Here is an 18,996-nt window from a genome sequence, read left to right on the forward strand (position 1 = left end):
CCCTCCAGCCTCCAGCCTCCCTCTCTACCCCGCTAAATTTAACCTTTGCAGGCCACTGCCCTTTGCGCTGCCGGCGCTTCCTTCCGATGCGCCACTCACAGCACCCCACGTGCAGCAATCACCGGGCTGCAAATGCCACCAAATTACAGTCCTTCGGGAAACAGCCCTTGCGTGAGATCCCCAAATGAGCACCTTGCGCCAGACGGGGATATATTTAAGTGGCTCTGCACAAGGCTCAGCACTCAAGGCAGCCTCCCCGAGCTGCCGTGTTGCTTCCAGCCCCGGACGGGGGTGTGCTGGGTGACCCCAAGCCCTGCTGCATGGAGCAGGACCAGCAGAGCCTTCGGAAGAGCCTCCCGCAATGGGACGTAAAATTAGACAGCAATGAGAGAGGCATCAGCCAGGAAGAGTCCAGGTCCTGCCAGATGCTGGCAGAAGAACCCCAACAGAAACCAACCCCAAGCTCCTCAGACAGGGTCTGCCTGTGCTGAGCAGCTTCCCGGTGCTGAGGAAGCAGCGCTGGGTCCCTCGGGTCCTTGGCCGTCCCGGGCAGCCCAGAAGCCCCCTCCCAGCCCGAGGTGTGCGGTGCCGTTCCCAGCAAAGGGCCCCCAGAAGGGTCGGGGACGCGAAGCCCGAGGGAGCTCTGCGCTGGGGAGGGCCTCGCGCCGACAGGGTTAAAGCCGCAGCTCGGATCCTGTAAACGAAGGCAAACAATTTTCCCGTATGCTAAGCGGAGCAGATGAGATGCACTCAGCTTCTATTTAGGGCAGCGTCAAAATTAGCAGCGGGCCAGAGAGGAACATTGGCAATGTGGGAGCGGATCGGGGAGGGGCAAAGCCCCTCTCACCTCTCCAAACCTCTAACCAAACGGCGCCTCGGCCAGCCCCTCGGAACCAGCGCCCTCGGAAACCAAAGCTTGCTGGGGCTCAAAGCAAGGCCGAACTACCTCGATCGCAGCTCTGCTGTGTCGGCTTGCGTGACCCAAATTTCAGGGGAGAGGAGGCAGCCTGCTCATTCACACCGAGCTCCCTCCGGCTTCCCCGCACTCAGAGCGGTGCCGAGGAGGGGTTTCACCTCGCAGGGAGCGGCCGGGACAGAGCAAGGTGCTGAGCCCCAGGGAGAGCCGGGATCCCCCCTGGGTGCTCCCTGGCCGGGACCTGCACTTTGCTGTGTCGGGATCTCTGCTCAGAACATGCCCGGGGGAGCAAAGGACGCTCTGAATCGGTACAAGAGTGGTTGGTGCGTGCGAAGTGCGGGACGGGGCCGGCCACGTGCGAGGGTACCTCCTGTGCCAGCCTGGTTTGGGGGGCGCCGCAGGCTCCCCCCAGTGCCACCCCAGCCACAGGGCCCCCATCCCCACCCCACAGCTAATTAAAATACCCAAACAGCCATCGCATGGAGCGCCTGGCTCCCTGCTCGGCTGCTCCTGGCCCCGAGGCCGGAGCCGTGCGGGCAGATGGATGCGCGTCACAGCCCGGGGCCCGCCGTCTGCTGCCGAGCTGTGCCCAGGGCTCAGCACGGCCAGGAGGGGCAGGAGGCTTCCCAAAGCCAGGGCATCCCCTAAGGGGCCGAGCACCAGCCCCACAGCAGCACCACCAGCAGCCATGGGGCTGCCCAGGCTCTCCCCGTGCCCCGTGCGAAGCCTCTGCTCCTGCTCCCATGGGCAGAGGCCACGTAGGCAGGGGTCGGAGCTTTGTTCGCACCACCCGTGAACCCATTTCCACCCCGACGCCTCCTGCTAATCAGGGAACCGAGCAGCCCGGCTAATGCCAGCCCGGGAGCAGGACTCACTTCACCTGAGACCGGCCTCCCTAACTGGAAGGGCATCCAGGCTTTCGCAGCCCCTCGCTGGTGCGACAAGCAGGCTGGTTAACCCGCCAGGTCGGAGCCGAGCTGCGTAAAACACAGCTGAGGTGTTGGGAAGGCAGCCAACAGCAGCTGTGGGGCTGGCACGGGGGGGGGCCGCGCCTCGCTGTGGCGATGCCACCCCACGGAGCCCTCGTGTGGGGCTGCCCCGAGCCTGCCCACGCTGCCGGGCACTGCCCCGCGGAGCACAAGTGCGCCTCTCCAATGAACTCTTACAGGTGCTGAATAAAACCTCCCGCAGTCACCGGCTCAGCCGGTGCTGGGCTGCCTGGCTCTGTCTCCCGGGCACGGAGCAGGATTTCAGGGGGAAAGCCCTCACGTTGACCTCCTGCCCATCCAGAGCAGCCAAGGCTGAAACAATCCCAGGCAAAGCAAAACAAAGTCAGAAGAGGCTCCGATGCCTTTAAACGCCTTGGCCATTTTCACTCTGATTCAGGAAAGGCATCAAACGATCGCAGAAGGCCTGATTGCAACAGCTGAGTCCCCCCTCGCAGCACCTGAATGGAGCTGCTGCGAGCCGCAGCCCACGGCTGCCTGGTGGGGCTTCAGCCCCTGGCCACCGCTGCCCAGCGCCCTGCGGAGAGGGGACTTTGTCTGACAGGTTCCCGAGCCCCATCCCGGGATCTGCAGAGGTTTTTTCATCATTCCCATGCTGGTTTCACACAACGTGGGGCTCCTGGGTAGGCAGGAGGGGGCTCCTCGTGCCTGGCCCTGCGCATGTCCCTGAAGCAGGAGGCAGCTCCAGCTTCCTGCCCCGTGGTGCTGCTCTGGCTGCAAACCGATAGAGAAATGCCCCGAAACACAACCTGGCACAAAAGCCCAGGACGACAGCAGCCCGTACCCACCGTGTGGGAAGTGCCCCCAGCTGAACACTCCAGCAGCTTCGCCCCGAACGTCCCGCAGAAAGCAGCAGCAGCCAGGACGGGACGCAGCTCTCCCCTGCTCCGCTGCTGAGCCCCGCAGAAATGCCGTCTGATCACGGGCTGTGCCACAACGTGCTGCCAGGGTGCTCTGGGACAGGGCTCTGGAGGTCCCTCGATGGCCGCTTTCACTGCTGCTCCCACAGCAGCCCCTCAGACAGTCCCTCCTTGGCTCCTTGTCCACCACCCATCCTTCCTCCTCGCTGCATTTTGGTGAGGAGATGACCCGGAGCTGAAGGGACTTGCCCAAGTCTCGCAGTGACGGGGCTGGGACCCAGCGCTCAGCCCCCAGCACCAAGTCCTCAGCACCAGATGATTCCTGGAGATCTCCTGCCCGTTGTTACAGCGGAGCCCATCTGCCCCGGCCTGGCAGATGTTCACCCCGACACATCCGCAGCCTCACGCCATGCCTGTCTGTCTCTCCCCCTACAAACCAGACGCACCCCAGCCACTCACCTGCTCTCGGTTCAGGCAGCTGACCCCAAATCACCAGGCAGGAGCTGCCCCGCTGCCGGCCGATGCCCTGCACGTGGTGTCGCTGCCTCCTGGCATCACCCGAGGCCCCCCGGAGGATCTGCCGCAGGGTCCAGCAGCACCGTCACCGCCGTCCTGCACCCCAAATCCCGGCACCTCGCCGCTGCAGCAGGCGCTGAGCTGGCTCTGCCACCTCCCCGAGCAGCTGCTGGAGGCAGGCACCGGGGGGAGGTTTGGGGACAGCCTCCCAGAAGGCTGAGGAGGGGCTGGAGGCACAGGAGGAAGCCCCTGGCCAAACGCCTCCGCCCGTTTCAGCAGGAGGTGAAGCGTCTGGAGCATCCGCTCCGAGCGCAGGAGCGGGGCTCTCCCTGTCCCCAGCCACCGGCAGCGTGCTGCTGCCTGGAGTCTCCCCTCCTCGGTGACATCTTCGGATTCAGAGAAGCTGCTAAACTCACGCAGGCTTTGCTGAGGGCAGCAGTTTTCTGTCGCTGCCCCTCCTGAGGCACGGCTCCCTCGGCAGACCCCCCTTCCCCTCCCAGCCCGCTCGAGGGGTGCGGGCGGCCATGGGACAGCGAGCGGCTCTGGGCACTGCCTCGGCCGGTCCCGGAAAGTTGCCAAAAATCTTAATAATAAAAAGTGCAAAACGAAGCTATTTGCGAAGTTTACGAATCAGCTGATTTCAAAAGCGCACACAGGTGATAGCCAAGCCCTGGCCCGAGTAAATCCCCTTTATCTCTGCATATTCCTCCTCCTCGCCCTGAGCCAGCCTCTCCCATCTCGGCAGCCGGGAGGGAAGCGCAAATCAAAGCCGGGTTTTACTCACTGACCTCCGCAGCCAGCTCTTCCCCGGGCTCCAGCTTTCACATGTCCAGGAGCAGGAACCCCTTCCCCTCGCAGGGGGCTGGCGGTGGGGGGCCGGCTCCTCGCTGCTCCTCAGCTCCCTGCCGGCAGCCGCGAGCTCTCCCCAGCCGCCGCCGGAGCCGAGATTTATGCCGAGCGCGCGGCCATGTGCACACCGCGGCCAGCGCCAACGACCGGCTCGGTGCGAGAGCCAGCTTAAAGCGTCAGCCCCGCCACCGCCACGCTCCTCCCGCAGCCGCTCGGGTGCCCTGGCACAGGGGGTGGGCTCAGCCGAGCTCAAATCGCCCTCACCTCGCCGCCACGAGCCGGGCGGTATTAGACGATGCTCTTAAACGCGGAGCGGAGCTCTGTGAATATTTAGCTTTCCTTCCACCTCCTCGCCTCCTACCCACCACGCACACTTTGCCTTAAAAATAGACCGGGATCGATTCTGCCCAACTACATCTGCAAAGGCGCTCAGCTCCGCGGGCACACGCAGCGCGGCGTGAGCGCACCGTGCACACTCAGACACAATACGAGCGCTCGGATTTAAAGCTCCAAAATACCAAAGGGCCGTTTTTAGCTCCTGATAGTCCTCCTGCTCCACGTATTCTTAGATACAGCTTTTTTTTTTTTTTTGGTCTTATTGCAGAAGCTGAAGATACTCAGCCACGAGCAGCTCTTCGTTTGAATGTATCCCTGCTTAGCAGGGGGAATTTTCTGATCGTAAAAAGATTTTAAACACAGCAAGGTTGGAAACGCTTCGCAGCAGCCAAAGAGCTCTCCTTATCTCCCCTCTGTGAAATGGGAAAATCAGAAACGTGGATTTGTGGCTGTGTGATGGTCACTGGGAAGAGAAGCAGCTGTCCAAAGGCCGCCTGGCGGGGCAGCAGCAGAGTGGGGGCAGCCCCGTTAGCTCTCCGGGGGGGGGGGGGCCCCCCACTCTCCTCTTTCACGGCCAACACGGGGAACTTCCTTACCCTGAACAGATGCGGCTTCTGGGGACTGCCCCTGCCTTGCCGCACCAGCACACTTACTTCCAGGAGTCACACGGAACGGTCTGAAGTCTGGAAACCTCCTGGAGCCTGAAAGGAGGGCTCCTGGCCCGGTGCCCCCAGCCTGCTGCCAGACCACGGGGGCAGCGCGGGGCTCGGCCTCCAAGGGGGGGCTGCTGCAGGCACAGGAGCCAGGACCCCGCTGCACCAGCGCCACCGAGCAGGACCCTTCGTGTGGGGCAGCCGGGGGACGAGGCCAGCTCTCCATCGCCCTGCACCTCACAAAATGCAAGCATCAGAGCGTGCAGAAAGCAATCGCTCCGCATCTGTCCTGATGCCACAGGCTACGGGAGGCAAGAGGCAATTGGGGATCTGCCTCTAACACCAAGCTGCTGCCTGGAGAGCTCACTGAACTACAATCTAGTTGCGATTTAATTTATAAAAACGCTGCAGCAAATGAAGAGGGAAAGGAGGGGCAGGGACGGGGAAGGGCACGGCTGGCCTGTCCCCGACCCGCTCGGCGCAGGGGCCGTGTGTGCCTGATGCAGACCGGCGGTGCCGCAGCTCGCGTGAGCTGCACGTCTTTGCACACATCTGGGCTGCAGCTGCGGCCTGCCCGGCGCTGGGCTGAGCGAGGGGGGCTTCGACGGAGAGGGGAGGGAGGGAAATGAGCTGCAAGCGAGCCTCTGGCCCCTATCTGAAGACCACGAGCCAGGAGAGCGGAGGGGCAGCAGGCTGGTGGTGAGGGCGACACGCAGAAGACAGGGATAACGCAGCTGCAGGGCCAGCACAGATCAGACCGGGCGCTTGGAACGGCGAGAGAGAACGACTTTTTGCACCGGGGCTTCGGATGCAGCAAAGGAGACCGAGGGGAAGAGCCCCGGTCTGCGGAGACACCACCTGCAGCTCCCAAGGGTGGGAGCTCCTCCAAAGTGCCCGGGCACCGCTCCCGGTGAAGCCCGTCTGCACCCCCCCCCCCAAACACAGGACGTGCCCAAAGCTCTTCCCTTGTAGGATGAAATTATCACCCTGCCTTGGACTGTTTTCAAAGATTTTTTTCCCCTTTAAACAACTCGCCCACTCATCCCTATAAACGCCGGTGCTAAAAGCCGGTTCTGTTGTTAAGATTCCAAATAACTTGGCTTGTATTGTTTCAAACAAAATCAAAATAACTCACCCACGCTCCCTCCTTCCCTAATACGCTAACTGATGGCCTGCCGGGAGCGTGCCCTGCTGCCACGCGTGGCTGAAATCCACGCCTTCAGCCCACTGGTGGGGTCGCAGCTCCCATTCTTCGCTTTTATTTCGAGACGGAGCGTGGAGCGTCTGCGTGGGCGCCTGGCTGAAGTGTTACCGACACCTCTGCTACTCGCAGCGCTGCTCCGGCTGCCTGAAAGCGACTGCCGACGTGCTCGGATTCGGCGACTTTGTGCAACAGCCCCGTTAATTCCGGCTTTATGCTTTCTCCCCAGCTGTGACCTGCCCTGAGATCACAGCCCAGGTAGCCAACCCCTGCTGCTGAGACCAGCGCATCCATGGCACGGAAATCATTTCTGGTTTCTGGGAGGCGATACACTGGTTGGTGTGCTCCAAGAGTCCTCAGATAGCTGCAATATTCTGAAATTAACGTAGCAACTTTTCCGCATCGGTTTTGACAGTGCTTCCCAGGTCAGGCTGGGTTCCCCTGTCACCATTTAATAAAAATACACAAGCCTAGATTGAGCCCTCAAAGCTTAAACTATCAACCAAGGACACAAACTGGAAGCATTGCCGTTCCAGGTCAGCCCTTCTGGTCTAGGAAGGCAGACGGGCAGCTCCAGAGGCCGACTTAGCCCAGCAAAAGCCGGGAGGAGCACGCAAATGCCAGCCAGGGGAGTGAACCTGACCTGCTTGCTCAAACCCAGCCAGGCCGTCGGCAGCTGCCGGCAAGCAGCAAGCTCCTGAAGTGTCACAGAGGCCCACGCTCACCCAGGGCCGCAGCACACCGTAACACACCGTAACACACCGTAACACACCCCGGCAGCAAAGCAGAGCGGTGCAGCCGACACCGGTCGTGCCCATTTCCTTTGCAGTCGGCGAGGGTGGAACTAGGACCGTGCTCGGCTGTCGGGTCTCAGCTGCGCAGCGGTAATTTGCTAAAGCGAAACAACTCCGCTGCTTTAGATGATATAACCCGTGTTCTCTGTTAATTAGCACAGATGCCAAGGTTAATAAGTGGCGCTCGACCCCCGGCCCCAACCACCAGCCCTCACTGCGTCCCCACTTCCAGGCTGGCCGAGGAGCAGGCGGTGGCAGAGCAGAGAGGTGCCCGTGAGCACACCGCCACCCAAGGACACGCTCCTCTGAAGCCCCGAAACTATCCAGAGCCCCCCAGATCTGCCCTCCTCCCCACCACACGCTGTACATCTCAAACGGGAAAGCACTGACAGGGTGCTTTGGAAAACGCTTTGCAAAAGAGCCTGCTTGTCTCTGGATTGCCAGAACTGTACGGCTGGCTTGAAACGTCATTTGTTAGCCACCTACCTGCTCTTAGCACAGCGCTGTTTAAAAAGCAGCTGAGCAGACGCAGCGCCGTGCCAGCGGTGATGCCGATCGGGTGAAGTCGGTCGGTGTGCCGGCACACACCCGACGCACATCTACCCTTCGTATAAACACCCTCCGCTGCAGCAAACGCCCAGATCTTAATTATTATTTACTCCTCTCCCAGCAACGCCTGAAGGCCTCGCTCCAGATCAAGGCCGTGCTCGGCAAGGCACCCACGGAACACGAAACCCCGGCCCTGCTGGGGGCAGGGAGAATCCTGGGGCAGGTCCCTGTGGGTTTAGGATCTCGGCGATGGTCAGGAGCAGCCCTTCTCAGCAGAAGCTTCGGCCGGGAAGACAAAACTCACATGCAGACATGGGAACAGCTTCTCCTATCAGCAAAAGGCAGGCCTTGCTCTGACAGATGCTGTTTAACAGGGGCAAAATGAAACTGCACCTCATTTTGGGAAAGCAAAGACAAGGAGGCTGATCTGCTCCGCATGACAGTACCCTGGGATGTAACCGGCTTTAGATTCAGGCAAAACATCCTCCAGGGACTTCTCTGCACACCCCACGGGCCTTGCACCTCCTGCACCCTAAATATGCCCAATTCAGCGGTCTTGCTCTTTGCTGACCGTGGAGAGAGGCTGCACCGACCTGCAGAGGTCGGTTCCCCTTCCCAGGAACTGCAGCACTCTCTGCGGCACAGATACCACGACCCAGGATGGAAAAGTCGGATCCATGGGATCATTTGGGGCCCCCTCTAAGTGCACACCTCCCCAAGAAGCACGTGAAGCCCTCAGCTGGGCTCAGCTCTCTGACAGGTTCAGGCTGCAGCCTTCTGGGGCCACAGGTGGAACAGAAAGAAGCCAGGGACTCTGAAAAAAAAACAGTATCTAGGTTTTTTTAGATTAATTGGTGTTAATTGCCTTGGGGAGGCTTGAAAATAGCCCTGCTAATGGGAAACGTGGATGGAGGCTGAAGGTGAGCAGAGCCTCGTGATTGCCACGTTAACCCCAGACTCAGGATGTGCCCTGCCTGACTGGCAGCGACAGCCTAAAGCAGGGATCTGCCTGCCTGCTCCTCTGCCCTCACACCCCCAGGACACTCACGGGGGGCAGAGGGAGCCCGACACTATTATCACAAGAGCACCAAGAAACAGCACTTGGACCCTCTTCACCTCAAGCTCCTTTGATTCCTGGTTCACATCCGTACCCTGCAGCCTTGCAGGACGCTCAGGCAGCTCCCAGGGAATTTTCGGGCCACACATCTAGTCCAAGCACAGACACGGGTAGCCCAGAGAGACCACAAATGTGCTCGCCCCAAGGGTATCCTAAATCCAGCAGAAGGGACTGGCACTGGATGGCACCGTGTCTATCCACAGGCAGTGGGCTGGACAAGAACCCACTGTCACAGCGGCTTTGGGGGACAAAGCAGGGTGGTCTCTCTGCAGGATGCTCTGGTGACCGCACAGGACAAGCTGCTCACCTGAGGGGTCCTGGCTCCGACTCGCGGCCATCTGGCCTTCCCAAAGCCGGGCAATAACAGATTAAAGCAAACCTTTCCCAAGGTTGTGTTGGATTTCTGTCTTGTGGGACAGGCTCCAGCTGCAGCCCTGCCCAGCAGCTGGTAACAGCCAGGATCCGAAAAGTGCAGACAAAACTGTGGGGCATGCAGATCCCTGCCTGTAAGGTCTGTCCTCAAATGTAACCCAGAAAATGCACTACTAGTGTGCATTTCCCTGTGATTTAACCAAAGTTACACTGATTTACATCCAAACTTGGACTATGATTTTTTTTTTAAAGCTTTTCAGGCATGTGCAGTTTATTAAATGTGAGAAGCCGGAACTGTGAATGTACAAAGTGCCCCAAGCACGGCAGAGACCCCAGAAATGAATGAAGAGTTCCAGATTTTGAGACAAGTCAAACATTTGGAGTTTTATGGCTCCGTGTCTGGATCCAATTCATCCCTCTCTTTAGTATTGTTCTCTTTAAAGTGACAGTTTCTAGGAAATGGTGAGTGTAACATCTCTTTTACTGTCTCATACCACTTGAGGGCTGACAATTTGCTGGGAGAAAAGGCTGTGTGAGGAGGAGAGCAGACCTCAATTACGGCTTCAAAGCGCCAATAACTGAAAACCCGGTTACAGTGAGTCAGGGGAAAAAGAATGTATTTCAGTAGCTGGGTTAGGCAGCTCCAGACCGCTGGGCCAGGCGGGCTGCAGACCTCCTGTCCTAACCTCCAGCAAAGGCCTTGGACAACCAGTTCAGATCAGATTCCTCAGGTAAAGCCTCTTTCTTGCAGTTTCCACCTCCAAAACTATGCCCCACGCTTAGCTGGTTATGGCTGGAATATGGGGTCTCAGATGTGTTTTCATACAGTCTCCCAGATCCTCAGCCCAAGAGACCTGAGAAGCACCAGACCTGGAGTCCTTGGTGTAACTTCAGCAGAGCTGAGGGCCGGGACAGCCATTCTGCACCTGGGTATGCTCCTCTCTTCTGCTTGTGGTTGAAGCACAAGCAGAGGCTTGCTCTAAATCCTGCCTTCTATCTCCTTTCCACAGCACGGCTTTGATTCACAACCTGACCTCGGTCTGGGAGGAGGAAAAACAAGACAGGCGTAGTGGGAAGGAGCAGAATGAGGGTGCCCCAACAAGAATACCCCAGAGAAAGGAAGGTAAGGAATTCTGCTTTATCTCTGGGACCTTCAGTGCTGGAACATCTCACTGAGGACAGAGCCTAGGGAGTGTTATCAAGGCACAGGGGCAGCAAAACCTCTGCTTTGCTTCTGTTCAGCACAGAATGTGGAGATGGCGCTGCAGGGTGGCTCTGAGCAAGCAGTCACCAACCTGTCACCTCCCCAGATAACCACTGTGGCCCATGCAGATGCCAGCTGCCCTGCCAACAGCAGTCCTGTCCCAGACAGTGCACAGGAGTTACCTGCCTCTGTTAAGTGGGGACAGGTTCTCTTCTCTACTTTTTGTCCTCCTTATTGTCTGCAGGACGAAGAGGATGGAATAGTTAACACCTGTCCTGTGCTGTGCACCTTGTAGGAGACATTTCTCCTGCTTCTCTACCCAAAAGGTTCAAATATTCACAGATGACCCAGAGCTGATAGTCTTGCCTTTTCCTGGCTTAAATTAAGAAATGTCAAAACAATTCACAGCACCTTCAGGGGCTCCGTAGCAGAGCGGTCACTTTCCCAGAACTGAAACAGCATCAGCTGAGTCTCTCTGGATCTGAAAAGCCCCCTGCCCCTTGCAGAGACACCCCAAGACCCCGCTGCACGGGGCGGTTAAAGCAGCTGCCCCCAGACACGGCACTCACAGCAGCAGAGCCTGTGAGGCCCAGCTCTGCCCTACCTCCCTCGCACTCACACGCTCTCATTGGATAATTACAGAGAAAACCGAGGCAAATCCCAATTTTAGTGCCATTATAAAACAGAGAGGGGGAATTCATTACCTGGCAGCTGTTAATATTTAAGGAAGAAACCGATAATTTACCTCTGAGGCAGTGAATGCAGCAGAGGCAGTGCATGCCAGAAAACGCTACTGCCTCCCCTCCCCACCTCTGTGCAGTTACTTTGCAGAGATTTTCTATCTGCCCGTTCATTTCCCTGCCTACCTGAAAGTCCCAGTGAGGAGCAACATGTCAGGGCTCTGCATTGCAAAACTCATGGCCCTGGCTCTGCTGCACCTCTAGATTTGGGGGAGTGTTTTTGAAGTCTGTCCTGGCTCATGCACCAGCCAACCCACCTGGTTAGAGAACAGGAGCTAAAGGAAAGAAGAGCCCCAGTGCTTAACAAAAAGACTCATGCAGGCATATGGGCAGGAAGGGCAGACAGCTTAAGATGATGCTGGGGAGGCAACCAGATCACTGGCTGCTTCTCTGAGCAGCCCACATCTCTGGAAGAGTCTCCTTACCTTTGTCAGACTCAAGCCTTCCGGAAAGTTCTGCGCATCCTGCCTCCAGCTGGGAAGTGTCTCGAGCAGCCTCTCTCCCAGGTCTGCGCCTGCACGAAGCCCTACAGACGGTCCCAAAAACTGAACGGGAAGATGCAGCATGCCAAGAGTGACCCAGAGCTCTGCGTTCACCTGCTCGGTTCCAGCAGGACTGACACCGGCACAGCAGCTCTGAGGTGTCTTAGGAGCAGCCTTAAATTTAGCAGCAGCTGCCTTCCCTCTCCCTGGATCTGGCTTTTCTTCCTCTCCATCCCCCTTGCTCTCATGCTCTCAGTTTCTCAGAGCACGTTTACACCAGAAAGTCTGACCAACAGTAATGGCTTAATTATAGCCACGCAGTTAAACAAACAATAAAGCCCGGAGATAAAGAAGGGTGTGCATTTGCACTGCCCTTGCGTTGAGCTAATTTACACATCAATGCAAGACAAAGAGGTTACCTCATCTTAGAGAGAAGATGGAAAGGAGAGGGAAGACGCACAGCCACCACAGAGCAGCAAAGGCTCTTGGTGCAGCCATGTTCAAGTTTTTAATGGACTGCAGGGTAGTACCAGTTTAATCTTCTCCCAAATTACACAAGACAAAAGGGAGAAAGATGCTCTGGTGCCAGCATGCAAGTGTCTGGGAGGAAGCCCCCCCAGACTGCATTTATCCTTGCAGCCCAGCATCCATCTGGCCAATTCTGAAGTCCAGCACGAAGTCACGGGGGTGGATGGGGCACCAGACATCAGAGCTCTGTGTGGACAGCACATGAGCCTGCAGAGACAGGCAGGATCTCTGCCATGCTGCTCCCTGCCCCGTGACACCAATAACTGAGCTCTGGCACTTGGCGACCAGGCAGAGGGTGAGCCAAGAGCATCTGATCCGTGCATTGCTCCTGCCATCTAACAATACACCGGTAAATCACGAGAGATAAAAACATCAGAAGGACACTGGCAACCTGCCTCTGGTGGTATCATCTAGAACGTTTTCCCTTCTTTTATGGTTGCCTCTCCCTGGAAGCATAAAACAGGTCTTATAAAAACATTTGTCCTGGGGAATGTTTGGAGCTACAGCACACTCGCAGGTTGTTCGGTGTCTAAATACATCAGCAACCCATCCCTGCAACTCTTCACTGCAAACATAGCTCTTCTTTCTCTTGACTATAAATGGCCTTTGCTGAGGACAGGGCGGAGGACAGGTTCAAGGAGCGAGGAAGAACTCCCTCCAGCTGATGCACTTCACTGGAAGAGGAGCAGCCACATGAACGGGGCCATTTCTAGAGCGCTGATCCCCAGGGAGGGGAGAGGATTGGGTTTGATCCTCACCTCTCTCTGTGCTTTATTCCAGCTGTCAGGCCTTGATCCATTGAAGTGCTTTAGCCCTCAAACCCTGGCACATGCACAGTCCCACTGATCTCAGAGACTTTAGCTCAGTGCTGACCATGAAAGCAAGGCCCAGAAGTGGGGCAGGTCCCCAGAGTCCCAGGCAGCTTTTTTCAGGAATACACAGCCCCTTTCTTCCATGGGCCCTCTTCCTCCTTTTCCATAGCAGTTGCTCTCAGGCAGAGGACTGAGGGACACAGCCTCACTGACCTGTGGTCTCCTGGTGCTTCTGAAGTGTTAGAAAAATCCCATCCTCCTGGTAATGCTCTAAAATACAGCTGTTACCGAGTCATTCAAGAGCCAGAGAGTTATGACCTTCTCCACAGAAAAGCAAAGGGTTAAATTTATGACCAAGCCTTTGATGTCTGCAAGCTTCATGTGGTACACAACCTCCTGCTTTGATGTTGCTTTAAAAAGAAAGAGAAGCCAGCAGCTGCGAGGCGCACGAGTCCCAGGGAGGACCAGGCTCCGGCCACCCGGCGGCAGGCACCGAGCCCTCACATGGGGACTTCTGCTCGTGGCTCTGCTGTGACAAGGGAAAATCTGACCACGTGTGGCTCACCCCCACCAGCTTCTCCCAGACCAAAGCTGCCTGGGGAGAACCGGGCATTCACAGCCTCACATTTTCCCCTGGGAGCTCAAACAGGCCTGAAGGAAGGGTGAAGAGGGCTCTGCCCTTGCCTGGCCCCCACACTCGGGTACCACCAGCCCCTCTCCTTGCTGTGGCCACCAGCCGGGCATCTCCCCACTTCCCATGGGGTGACGAAGCCCATCTGTGCCCCACCAGAACCACAACCCTCCTGCATGGGCTCCATTTTGTGCAGCACCAGCTCAGCACCCGTGGAGGGGCCATGCCCACCAGCGTGGCACGCTCTCCTACCTTATGCAGCACCTGGGCCATGGTTTCTCCTATCCATCCCAGCATCCCCACGGCTTTGCCGACAGGCCGAGCCCTTCTCCCAGGGCCTGGCAGAGCTGCCAGCAGGGCCAGGCTCCTCTCCATCCCCGAGTGCACTTCGCCTCCCTTCACTTTTCCCTGCCTCCCCTCCCTTCTCCCGCCTCCTCCCACAGGGAGTTTCCCAGCAGCTCAGTAATTAGCAGCAGCATCGCCAATGCTAATAACACCACCACAGCTCCTGCCATCCCAAGCTCAAACAACTTTACAGCCATCATCACGCCTCTGTAAGCTCCCCAGGGGAGCAGCATTACCCCACCACACAGATGGGGAGGACGGAGGTAAACAAGAGGCGGTGGTGGCAGCGGTAGGCAGGGAACACGAGGCTCTGAATCAGGCCCTGCACCTACCTGTGGGACCACGTCCTGGTGAGAAGGCCCTCTTGGAAGGAGGTCAGTGCCTGCACTGACAGCAGGACTTATCCAGAGACCACATCACTCAGTTTGGGGCCTGGGAGGTTTGTTCCTGGGCACCGTCCAGCGGGCAGGGCTGCGCACAGCCTGAGCTGGTGCCTTCCGACGGGACGGCAGGTACGGTGACAGCACCTCAGATCAACCATCAGAGCTCACCGCTAATTAAGGACTTGCTGTTGGCTGATGGATAAAAGATGTTTGTTTTGAGCATTCACAAAATGAGGAATGCCGGGGGGTTCTCATCTGAACTGCCTGACCAGAGCCAGCCCTGTGGGAGGGAGAAAAAGGGTCTGTGCTGCACAGCTTGGGGCCAGCATCCACCCGTCTTGGGTGCAGTTTGCCACATTTCATTTAAAAAGGCTCACATGGATGGGAATTAGAGCTTTTCAAAAAAAAGCCCACCCACACTCCCACACAACAGGCTGACACAGCTCTGTAGCCCTCTGGCGGACGGGGACAAAAGCCATACACATGGCAAAGGGTCACTGCTTTTGTCAAGTACCCACGAGGAGATGTTGACTTTAAATGCTCTGAGGTCTGGGCTGCAGAGTCAGGCCGGGTTCCCTGTCAGGTGGGAGCATGGAAACAAAACGAGATTCACCCGAAGTGACCCAGCCTCGCTGCCCAGAACACGCTGCAGACGCTCTCCTGGCAGAAGGGCCCTTTCTGGAGGGTATTTCGTGTGTGGCGGGGCATGGTCTGAAGACACCAGCTGGCATTAGCCACAGCCCAGTGGGGCTCTGCACATTGATCCTTTGTGGGGCTGAAACGGGAAGGGCTGTGGGGTGCTGCTGCCGGCAGGGCGATGGACCACCTCCGTGCCTGGGCAAGAGCAAACCCCAGGTGTCTGCAAGGCACCTCCTGTGACTGGGGTGTGCGTGTCCCTGCCTTCACTTGCTCTTGCCTGGACGTTCCCCACATCCTTGTGTATACGGTCACAAGCTCACTAGTGGTTGGCAATGTTCCACGCGGCTTTTTCTACAGACATAACCTGCATGTTCACAACTACACTCCTGAGGAATGCTTTTTGCCTTACTCTTGCTGGAGCATGGCTTTTGTTCGGTTTCTGGCTGAATGTCTGAGTTAAAAATACAAAGCTATTTCTGGCAGAAGTGAGTGGTTTTTTTTTTCTTCTGCCTTTATATTCCCTAGGATGCCCCAGTACTGCTGTCTCCTTTCTGGCTCAGATGAGCTTTGTTTTCCTTCTCAATGATCATGTTTGCACCGGTGAGCAGCAGGAAATGCTTTTCCTATTAGACCATTTCCACTAGCACTGTTGGGAATGAAGAATCAGCTCAGAGAAGTCTAAAAAAAACCAGTTGGTGTAAAAATCCTGTCTCCAGCGGTCAGACAACCGAACTGAAAATCAGAACTGCCTGTGGTCAAAAGGGATGTGTACGTACACACACCCAGAGCAGGATGTGTTCCACCTGTGACCCACAGACCAGGAACAAGGAAACACTTCCAAGCATCCCCCCTCTACAGACAGGCTTCCTCCCAGGCTCTGCAGCTCAGACCCTTTTGTACCCAGCACAAAAATATTTTTTCATTTTTCTTTTCTTAAATATCAACAGAAAACAAGCCTGTCTTTCCTGGCTTGGACTTAATCCACCTGGATTCAAGTGCACGATCAAGGCAGCGTGACAGTGAATTACAGCCTCAGCGTAATGCAAGAGCCCAAATACTTCCAAGCACCCGTGCGTGCAATCATTACAACTTTGCTGTTACAATCCATCTCCTAGAAAAAAGCAAGCTGAGGACTTGGGGCTTCTCACTTGAGATCACAGAGTTCAAATACCTCCAAACCCGCTCCCCCAGTCCAGAAACATGCATCATTTGTGGGTGTGACTCTTGCCTCCAGAACTGAGAACAAAACCAGCACAGCTGCAGGAAACCTCCCCAGCACACTGTATTTGCCAGTGTCACAACATAAACATCAACACAACCAGAAGATAATAGTCTCAAACAGCTCAATTGTTTGGGTTAAAGATGTCAAAAATGTACAAGGAGAGCTTTCCAGGACACAGATGTCCCCCACCTTCCGGGGAGCCAAGGTCAGACTAAGTCAGAGCTGTTCAACCCCAAACAGGGCCTTGCTGCATGCCAGTGACCTGTGAACGGCAAAGGCATCAGCATTTTTGGTTGATAAGCTACCAAAAACATGAAAAGGGCTCTGTTTCCTGAAGGCAACAAGCACGTTCCTGGTTAGCTTGGGAGGCTGTTCAAGTCAGGCTCCACAAAGCAAGGCCTCCAACCTGCTGTGTTCTTCTAGAAGAAGTCGGCATCACACCCAAACAGTCCCAAATTCAGCGAAGTTCAGGTCTAAACTCATCCCTCTGCCGAAGGTTACAAACACCACTAACCACCAAGCTCTCACAAAGCAGTTCAAGGAGGCTGGTACCACCGTTCGGCGTAACAGACAGTGAAGCTGAGGCTCAGAAAGGAAAAATAATCTGCCTACAGTTGCCTGAACAGTCAACAGCAGAGCTAGACGCAGGCTCTGCTTTCCAGCCAACAGGCCACACTGCCACCCCCCCCCCAGGTTAGAAACAAAGCTCCAAGATGAGTACCAGAGGAGAAAAAACATATTCCTACCGACTGTGACACCTGGACTCGGACTTCGCTGGCATCCAGCGGTGATGTACTTGACCCCTGGAGCCTTCTCTCTGAAGTGGGTTGGTGCTCCCGGTATTTCTTTGACCTTGCAGGTAAAGACATGAACTCTTTGCCCGAGATCTTCAGGTCTCCCACGTGATGGCTGTCCCCATTCTGCTCCTTGGGAAAGCAAGAAATTGTCATTGAACAAATTGCTTGTCTCCGGTTTAACGTGGAGATCTGTTGGCAAATATCCCGAGAAGAGGCGATGCAGAAACAAGAAGTTAACGTGGCATTTAGATGGTGTGAGCTGCCACTCACCACGTAGGGCTGAATAAGGACATTGTGTATCTGCAGCGGAGGATTTTAATGCGTGGAGAAGCAGCATCACCCAAACAGCACACAACAGCCAACCTCTCCACAGGGAGAAGTAGCAGACTCTTAAAAAAACAAACAAACAAACAGGTATAAAGGTAGAGGCATGAATTAGCACGAGTGGTTGGAGTCCCATTCAGCCCTCGTGCCAACCTTCCTGCTACCAGCGCATGGGGACCGCAGGGAAACGTGGCCAACTGCAGCAGCTGGTTACAGGCAGCCCCCTGCTCCCTCACTGCCGTCCTCCTGGGCCCTCTTCAACGCCTGTTGGCAGTGCTCCCGTGGCCATATAAAATACAGGGCTGTCACTTCTGTGTAACGCGTGGGGAAACCGAGGTGACAGATAACACGTCTCTTAAATCCTAGGTTTTGTCTCCTCTCGCTGCAGCTCCTCACTTGGTTTTTCCAGGCCCTACCATTCGCCTGGCTTCTCCTTCCTTACTCCCTTCCCATGAGATGCACACAGCTCCATCCCTTCTCTGCCAAAAGCCTCGTGTTAATGGCCCTGCCTGTATGATCACAACCACCTCATTACTGCTGTCACGCAGATGAGGCCCTGATACAGAAACACCAGCAGGAGCACTCAGCTTTTAGCTCCGAAGGCCCTTATTAAAGGCACTAGGCATGTAACCAGGGGGATCTGAGTGCCTAAACCTGCTCCATGTTTTGGGCTTTGGTGTTTCCATGCTGCAAACCACCTTATTATCACTCACAGAGCACCGAGAGAACTCCCCAGTGTCCTTCTCGCTTCAGCTGCTGCGTGCGGGTGAAAAAAGCTGGAGCCCAGCTCAGGAGCACAGCTCACCCAAGGACCCACGAGGCTGGGATTTTAAGAGGTGAGCATCGAGAAGGCAAGAACGTTGAACAGGCCCCACAGCACACCAGCAGCCCAACGCAGTAGGATGCGGGAGCCAAAATGCCTTCTCCACTCCTTGAAACACAAACAGGAATAGTGAGAACAAGCAAGGGGAGTTTCATTTCCTTAGATGCTATCAACGCGACCAGCTGCAGCCAGGACGGTGTCCACATCTTGAAAAGCAGGCATGAAAGTGGATTTCCAAAGTGGAAAGAAGCTGCCTCACAACGCCTCACTGCCTCAGAAGCCTCGAACAGCTTCCTTCATGCCAAAAGAATTGATGGCTCAATTACGGCATGTAAGCACCGCCAGGGCAAAAACCAGCGTGTGATAAAGAGATTTTTAGTCTGGTGGAGAGAGGAGTAAACAAGAGCCGAGGGCTGGGAGCTAAAACCAGGGAAGCTCGAACCAAGGACCAAGGCACAGGTCGGTGAGCACAGGACGATCGGGGAGGCAGCGCTCACAACGCCTGTTGGGGTGCAACTCTGTGCAGGGGCACTGCATAAAAGTTCCTGGCCTGTTTGGGAACAGGGGGCCCTGCTGACTTTGAGGCTATCTCTGGCAGAGCTAAGGGCAGTGAGGGTGAGGAAATAATTATAGGGGGCTGGAGAGATCACATTTTACACCGCTGATTTATTCTTTGCAGTCTTAGCACTCTCCCCGTAGCAAGCTGGAAGCAAACAGCCTCCTCCCCCGGCTGGAGTCACCTCTCCCCAGGAGCTGCAGCAGGAGAGGAAAGGGAATTGCATCCACAAGGAGAGGTGAGCTCACACTTGCCCGCAGGACCACTCTGGGGGGAACAACTCTTTTCTGACTCCCAGGTTATGGACTATCCACAGCTCACCCCAGAATCCCCGAAATCC

At 56.4% G+C, this 18,996-nt stretch overlaps 1 protein-coding gene across 10 annotated transcripts in view; it reads right to left on the reverse strand.

The window, feature by feature from the left end:
• GPSM1 (G protein signaling modulator 1) overlaps positions 1-18,996 on the reverse strand; it is a 79,473-nt gene that overhangs the window by 4,091 nt on the left and 56,386 nt on the right. For 8 of the 10 annotated variants that reach the window (XM_035341776.1, XM_035341774.1, XM_035341775.1 and 5 more), the window contains one exon: positions 16,903-17,082. In XM_035341776.1, coding sequence (XP_035197667.1) covers positions 16,903-17,082 — 180 coding nt within the window. Of the gene's footprint in view, positions 1-4,087; positions 4,556-13,819; positions 13,932-16,902; positions 17,083-18,996 lie in introns of those variants that run through there. The other 2 variants (XM_035341781.1, XM_035341782.1) reach the window with 2 other exon arrangements.

This window comes from Oxyura jamaicensis, chromosome 17 (assembly GCF_011077185.1).
Source record: "Oxyura jamaicensis isolate SHBP4307 breed ruddy duck chromosome 17, BPBGC_Ojam_1.0, whole genome shotgun sequence".
Lineage (NCBI taxonomy): Eukaryota > Metazoa > Chordata > Aves > Anseriformes > Anatidae > Oxyura > Oxyura jamaicensis.